Source organism: Aethalodelphis obliquidens, unplaced genomic scaffold, assembly GCF_003676395.1.
Source record: "Aethalodelphis obliquidens isolate GAN/ISIS:26980383/991018 unplaced genomic scaffold, ASM367639v1 scaffold18, whole genome shotgun sequence".
NCBI classification, from domain to species: Eukaryota; Metazoa; Chordata; class Mammalia; order Artiodactyla; family Delphinidae; genus Aethalodelphis; species Aethalodelphis obliquidens.
In genome coordinates, this window is record NW_020837962.1 from 11,286,614 (window position 1) to 11,293,969 (window position 7,356).

At 59.9% G+C, this 7,356-nt stretch overlaps 1 protein-coding gene across 1 annotated transcript; it reads right to left on the reverse strand.

Moving 5' to 3' along the window:
• Positions 1-233: 233 nt before the first annotated feature.
• Positions 234-6,493, reverse strand: PRSS22 (serine protease 22). The gene is made up of 7 exons (XM_027117728.1): positions 5,324-6,493; positions 4,335-4,470; positions 3,673-3,699; positions 3,074-3,245; positions 2,557-2,834; positions 1,337-1,494; positions 234-738 (listed from the first exon to the last, which is right to left on the reverse strand). Exons 2-7 carry the CDS (start codon positions 4,414-4,416, stop codon positions 478-480), a joined length of 978 nt encoding a protein of 325 aa, XP_026973529.1. The 5' UTR covers positions 4,417-4,470; positions 5,324-6,493; the 3' UTR covers positions 234-477.
• Between the last annotated feature and the right edge of the window lie 863 nt (positions 6,494-7,356).

The window sequence follows — 7,356 nt, forward strand, 5'->3', positions numbered from 1 at the left end:
GGGCCTCCCAGGTTGCTGGGCATCCTGTCTCCTCTCCATTTGGTCTCCCTGGTGGCAAGGGGTTACAAAAGGACAGTGCAAAGGTCAGAAGTCAGGATGTTGAATCCTAGGTGGGCAGGACACCTGGGTCCCTGGCCAGACCACCATCCAAAGTCCTACCTGCCAACCCCCGTTTTAACCCTGACTGGACCCTTCTTCCCAATGTTCCCATACCCGAGGGAAAAAATAGGAACTAGGGTAAAAATAATTTATTGAAATTGGAGGAATAAATAAGATGTGTGGGAGGAGTTACAAATAACTGTAAAAATCATTAACATGTATGTACACAAAGGCGCTCCAGGCCTCGGGGGTGGGGCCTGAGCCCAGGGGCGGGGCGGGGCCTCCTCGCGGAGGAGATCCGGCGCCGGCACTCGGGCGCTCCCAGAGGTAGACCGCTTATTTACAACGGAGGAAACAGCACGTGGTCTCCCCAGATCCCTAAACCCCGCGGCCCCGGGCGGCCCTGCGAGCTCGCCGCGCCCCCAGAGCCCGTCCCCGGCGTCCTGTGGGCCCGCTACCCTGCGAGTGCCCGCGGAGCTGCACCCCTTGCACGATCTTCTGTACCCAGGAGCGGTGGGCGGCTAGGCTGATGTAGACGCCAGGCCGGTTGCGCTCCGCACAGCCCTCGCCCCAGCTGATGACGCCCGCCAGCAGCCAGGTGCGCTCGACCTGGCACATCAGGGGGCCTCCGGAGTCGCCCTGCGGAGAGGAGGGAAGGTTAGGGACCCGCGTGGGGCAAGCGGTGAGCAGAGCCCAGGACCCGCGCCGCAGTAGGTGGCAGTTCCCTTCGCGGGGGACCATTTCTCCGACCTGGGGGCCGCGGCACCCTAACCAACGCCACCAGGACCGGGAGGGCGGGGAAGGACACACTTCCCAGGCTCACTTCCGGTAAGAAGCACTTTGTGCTAGACCTTCTCCCTCACAGCCCTGGAGGCAGGGAGGATTGTGACTTGCTTCACAGTTGAGGAAACCGAGGCTCAGAAAGAAGAAAACTGACCCAGCCCGGGTGTGGACCATTGCACCGTCCCACCGTGCTCCGCCACAGTGGTGGAGCTGGAGCTGGCTCTGGGGGCCAGGACCGTGGCACCCCTTCAGGAGGATGCCAGCTCCCTGAGAATGGGGTCAGGCACACCGGAGAATGTTTGATGTATGAACGGCTGAGCCAGGCTGGGGCCGGGTTCTGTAGGCATCTATCTAGGGGGACTACCAGGTCACAGCTGATTCTGGGAGGAGGCGCAGGAGCAGAGGGGTGATGGAGCTCAGTGGGGCAGGGCTGGGAAGGAGGTGGTGTGCTCACCAGACAGGCGTCCCGCTCCCCCTCCAGGTAGCCGGCGCATAGCATGTCCTCCGTAATGGCGTCCTGCCCGGCTCCCCGCCAGTACAGGCGGCTGCAGACTGCTGAGTCGATGATGGGAACCTTTAGCTTCTGGAGGGTCCGAGGGTCGGGCAGGGGCACTGGGAGCAGGGAGGAGAGAGTCAGGCTTGGGAGACTCTCCTGGTGGCCTCCTCAAATCCCTCCTCAATTCCCTCAGCAGCGTTTCTCAAAGGTTAAGTGGATCAACTCTGTCAGGCTCTCCCACAATGCCTGCAGAAAGCCCAAATTCCAGGACTCCACTCTGGATCTACCGAATCCCAAATTAACGTGCAGCCTGAAACTCTGAATCTTTAACGAGATCTCTGATGCCAATGAGATGGTTCAAACCAATGGTCCAGGCTTGTCCCATCTCAGGCACTACTTTATCCAGCACTGGTACTGCTACAGGCTAATGGCCACTCAGTGTTGAATCTTATTGGGACTTGAGGGACCCCTGCCATCCCCTAGGGGGATTGATCCTAGGGTTGGTCTGTAGACCTTCCCCAGTTCATAAATCCACCTTTCACAGGAGCCCCTAAGAATGACCGTGGGGAGACTGACTGAAACTTCAGAGTCAGTGGGGTCCCCAGACGCCCAAACTGGTGTCATTTCTCTTATTCTTCTGGAATCTGGTTAAAGTTCCATATATATATGTCACTGCTTCTCTGCCTCTTACTTCATCTAATCTAATTTGTGTTTCTAGATGAGGTTTTCCAAACCTCCAGACTTGGTTTGCCAATTATATTTTACCATTTATGGAGACTGCATTTTCTCCTGGGAATTTTGCCTGCAATTGTGTCATGATGCCACCAGGGGGCGTTTATTCCAGATTTGGAATCTTAGGGCTGTTTTCATATTCACCTGGTTCAGCTTGGTCCCATAGACACCTCCTCTCAGCTGTTCCTATATCACTTAATATCTTGGTTGATCTGGCATCTTTGCCTCAGAACACAGCAAAAGGTACCTTTTAACTAGAAATGATCTAGAACTATCCACCTAGGCTTCTGTGTCATCACATCTCTGGGTCACAACCTGTCTTTTCTTCTGTGTTGTGCTCTGCCTCTGGCCTCTATCCTTTGCTGCCCGTGGCACCTGTATCTCCCAGTGTCCACCGCCCTCTGTCCCCACCCACCCCCATACCCCTGGTGAGAAAGAAGCCACACCTCCATCGTGGATGCTCCCCCAGCCAGCAACCCAGCAGTTGGTGTCCGGAAGGAGATGGACGGAGGAATCAGGCAGGCAGATGGGCAGGATGCGTTCAGAGAACTGGATGGCGTGCTCCAGGTGCACCAAGGCGATGTCAGCACGGGCGCCTTTCTTCCAGGAGTATGCAGGGTGGAGCTTCACCCAGGCAATACCCACCTCCTGGGACCTCGGGCCGGGGTTCCCCAGCTGCCAGGCCCCCAGCAGCACAGAGAACAGGGCTGGTTTGTTCGGATGGCTAGAAGGGAGAGGGAGGGGGTGGCATCAGCCAGGAACCACTGGGTGTTCAGGAAGCGTCTGGGAAGGGTTTCTGGTGTAATGGCATATGAAGGCTCCTGGTGAGCAAAAGAGGCTTCTGGGGAGAAGCAGGGACTCTCCTGAGGGACCCAAGACTGGACTGAGGCCTGGAAGCCGGGGCCGTGTGGGCAGCCCGGGGTCTGGGGAATCGAGTGGAAGGGACCGGCTGAGCGTACGTACCCCTTGAAGCAGTGGGCGGCCGTGACCACCCAGCGGTTGGTGAGCAGGGAGCCTGCACAGTGGTGGGTGCCATTCTTCTGGATGCTCACAAGCCAGGGCCACTCAGCATCGGTGCTGTCCTCACCACCCACGATTCGGTTCAGGCGTTGGGGCTTTCCACAGGCTGGGGGACCTGGCGGAGGAGGGGCCGGTGTGTCAGACCCTCAGGCACAATCCTCATCCCTTCCAGCCCCCCTTCCCTGCCTTCAGCACTTAGGCCTGTGCTCCAGTCTCCTCCCACCCTGGCTCCGTTCTTTGCTGCCTCTTCCCCGGCCCTTCCACCCTCTGCCCTCCACTCTGGCTCAGCACTTGGTCCTCTAGCCCTTTTACATTCTCGGGCCGCTCACCCCCTCCTGGGCCTCTCTCCTCCGCATCCCGACTCGCTGGGCCGCATCCTCACTTTCTGGGCCTCTTTTCCTGCCTGCCCTTCCTCTCCAGCTCAAACACCCTCTTGCCCCACTGCCCGCTTCTGACCTGTCCCCCACAGACAGACACACAGACACTACCCTGCCCTTCAGGCTTCCTCCCTCCCCGCTTCCCTGAGGGCAGCTCTGACTTACCAGCTGTCTTGGCAGCAGCTAGGGTGGCTGAGGGCAAGAGAAAGAAAGGGTCAGGTCGGTGGAGGGGAGCCCTGGTACCCAGCAATCCTTCCCGGTGGCTCAGTCCCTGGGGCCCTCCAGACCTTCCCAGGCGGGGCATTTCCTGGAGCCTGGGCAGGACAGACCGAAACCTCAGGCCCTCGGTGTGAGCTGCAGCCTTGGCCTCCCTGCAACTTCCTGTCCAGCCTGTGCCCGGGCTCCATCCAGCCTACCTGGGGGTGAGGGGTCAGCCCCTGGGGTGTCTCACTGAGGTGAGAGGGAGAACCCCCCTCCCAGGCCTTAGGTCTGGATGCCGCTGCCCCGGCAGTGGACCATGCAGACCCAAGAGACAGGAACGGGACATGAAGAGGGTAAATAACAAGCAGAGCTGAGCACACTGAGCACTGACTGCACTAAGCCCTGTCCTGGGCCCTGTAGTGCAGTGTTCTATGTACTCCTCACAGCTGTGGAGGAACCTGAGGCTCAGAGCAGACAAATGACAGAGAGGGAGAGGGGGAGAGGGAGGTGGGGGAACAAAGCAACAGGTGAGAGGGAGAGGAGGGATTCAGGCAGGACCAAGAGGGAGGACGGCTGGGTGGACAATGGGGAAGGGGTGGAGGGGGCAGCAGGCCCTCAGGACTCACCTGGAGCAGCCAGAAGCAGCAGGGAGGTTACAATGCTGAGGTAGTGCCTCCCCAGGGCAGGGAGAGTCTCGGGAACCACCATGGCCACTGCCGACAGGAGAGCTTGGATTCCCTGCAGGCCACCCCGGGTTTTATCCTGTGAGGCAGAATGCTGTTGGACCAGTCTCCCGAGTGAGTGGCTCAGTCCCGCCACCCCGGGCTGTCAGTCACAGGGAGGGGGTGGGGCTTTGGGGAGGAAATAAGCCGTTAAAGTCAGGGGTGGGGCTGGCGGTGGGGTTGGAGGGCTCTAGCTGGGACCCCTACCTCGGGCCTGGATCCGCGGACTCAGGTCTCAGGATCTGGGCTCTGGAGGGGCAGGAGAGGGAACTTGGGCCCTCAGGTCTAGGCTGGGCCTTGACCTTGACTGGAGGGGCAGGGCAGAGAAAGGCCCTTAAGCTTGAAGGGGGGGTGGTCCGGGTGGGGAAGGAAGGCACGCAGACTCTGGGGCCTGGGTCCGGGGTGGCGGGAGCCGTTGGGGAGGCCCTGGGGTCTTGGGTGGGTGACAGCGGGCAAGGGACTGCCCAGAGGCTCCGTAACGGCTCCTGTGACTCAGCGGAAGACCTGACCCAGCCCTGGGCTCGGGGATCCCGTTAACCCACTTGCCAGAAGGCGTGAATCAGACCCCCGGTGGCCACCTGTCCCGGGGACACCTTCCTGTGGGCCCTGTCACTCAGCAGCCTAAGGATTCATCTCTCACCTGGACTTCCAGGAACCCCAGGTGGGGCAGCCAGTTGCCCAGGTGGCTGTGACTGATGCGGCTGCCTGGGGAGGGCTGGGATGCTGAGTCCCCACACCCCACCCCAGCCCCTGTGCTCCCAGGACCACCCCCCTGGACCCCTCCTTGGGGTCAAACGGCTGCTGGGTGATGCTTGAGCGGGGAGCCCAGGTGGGGGTGTGGGAAGCAAAATGCTCCCCCAAGGAATCTGCCCGCGTGATCCTGTAACCCTCACCCTGCAGTCAGGTCTTCCGTGACTCAGTACCCCACACTCCAGACACCCGTGCCCTGAGCAGGAGGAGTCAGGCTTCTTCTGAGAGAGACTGTGTATCTTTGTCCTTCAGTCATTTGATCAACAAAACTTGCGATGGCCCTCGATATGCCTGGGGAGGGGCATGGACATAACAGCAGTTACGGTGTGCGTAGTGAGCCAGGCACCACCTCATTCAGTCTGCAAAGTCCCTTATTATTATTCCCATTCTGCAGATGAGCAAACTGAGGCCACTTAGGGAGGTGAGTGACGTACACAAGGTCCCGCAGCTGGTGAGGGGAGGAGCCCAGATGTGAACCCCAATTCTAGAGAAGGGCCAACTGGACTCTTGGAGCCCTGAGGGAGCCCAGCAGCAGACGGATGGTGACCCGCCCCCTGGGGTCAAAAGTGCTGGGTGGGTGGGAGCCCAGGGGAGGCACCTGATGCCGGCGGGGGGCGGGGGCCGCCAGTGAGGGCTGCCCAGAAAGGAGGACCTTGAAAGGGAGGCTGAAGGAAATGATGGAGTTAACCCTACAGAGGCTGGGGATGGGGACCAGTTGCGGGGGAAGCCCGAGGTCACGGAGAGGGAGTGAGGGCCCGGTGGGTGGCTCGGGGCATTGGGAGGGGCTGCCACCACAGCCCGTGTCCTTTGTGGGCAGACCGCCTACCACAGCTTCTCCTAAGCCCCACAGCTTAGCCAACACACGTTCTGCCCCCAGAGCCTGCCCAGGGGTGGACTCCCCTCCTGCTGTCCACCTCCTCAGGCTGTTAGGGGTTCCAAGAGTCTGTGAGACTCACCTGGAGATCATTGATACCAAAAAGGATCATTGATGTGTTTTACTGGCCCCTGCTTGGGTTGGAGGGGCAGGAGGCAACTCAGGATTAAACCGCAGGCCAGAGGTGCCCTCCTGCTGCGTGGAGGCCCCTGCCCCACTCCACCCAAAGACAAGGCAAGGGTGGGGCGCAGGAGCGTGAACAGCTCCTAGCTGACGCATTCACCTCTGTCCCAGGACTGGGGGTGGGGAGACTGCTGGGAAACAGAGTGGCTAAGGTGAGGGGCACCTCCAGTGGGGCCCCAGCAGCAGTCGAGCAGAAATGCCAGCAGGGTGGGGGAAGGGGCTCCCCGCCACTGCCCTCCCCCACCTACTGTCTGTCCTGGGTCCACCTCTGTGCCCTGTGGCTGGCCTTGCCCCTCATGCTCTTCCAACCCACTCCCTTCCTGAATCTAAGGCGGTTGGCCTCCCCAGCTCACCCTACAAGCACTTATTGGGCACCGGCTGTATGCCAGGTCCTGTGCTGGGCACTGGGACACGATAATGAATAAGACACATGTCCTATCCTTAGACAGCACACATCTCCCCAGGGGTGGGAGGCAGTGAGCAAGTAATGACCGCAAGGGGTCATGGGGGGATGGGCACAGAGGCCTGGGACTGGGGTAGGAGTGTCAGGGAAGGAGGGGGCTGTAGGCGTGGACCCTGGAGGGCCATCCTGAGGGTGGGTGCTGTGTGCTGCGACTCTCAGAGGAGAGGGACGGTGAGGAGGTTCCCCATGGATCCTCGGGATCTAGGTTGGTACCTGGTGCACACTGGGTCTCGATGGATATTTGTTGAATGAATAAACAAATGAGGAAGAAGTGAGTCTGGAGAATTCCACTGGGGACCGACTGCTTCAGCCTCTTGCCTCTCCAGTTCCTCTGTGTTCCAGCTCTGTGTGCCATTCATGCCACCTGGATCACTTCCCAGATGATCCAAGGGGCAGGCATGTGCCCCAAGATGTTTCCGTCTTCGTGATGGGGTGGCCAGGAAGATAGCCCCAAGGGGAAGGGCCCGGGAAGAACCAGGGGAAGTCCAGAAAAGCCAGTGAAGACTTCCTGGCACAAGTCCTGGAAAAGGGCCCCACAGACCGGCTCCCCAGTTCCCAAGGAGTGGAGACCTTGGTATGATTCAATATTCATTCAAACAGAATATTCATTGTGCCCACGGTATGCCAGACCTATGCCAGGCATCGTGGCTGGGCAT

Coding starts and splice junctions, on each gene's coding strand:
- PRSS22 (XM_027117728.1), bottom strand. CDS start 4,416: ATGGTGGTTCCCGAGACTCTCCCTGCCCTGGGGAGGCACTACCTCAGC. Junction 3,700..4,334: donor GCTGCTTCTGGCTGCTCCAG/GTGAGTCCTGAG, acceptor TCTTGCCCTCAG/CCACCCTAGCTGCTGCCAAG. Junction 1,495..2,556: donor GGGGAGCATCCACGATGGAG/GTGTGGCTTCTT, acceptor CCCTGCTCCCAG/TGCCCCTGCCCGACCCTCGG.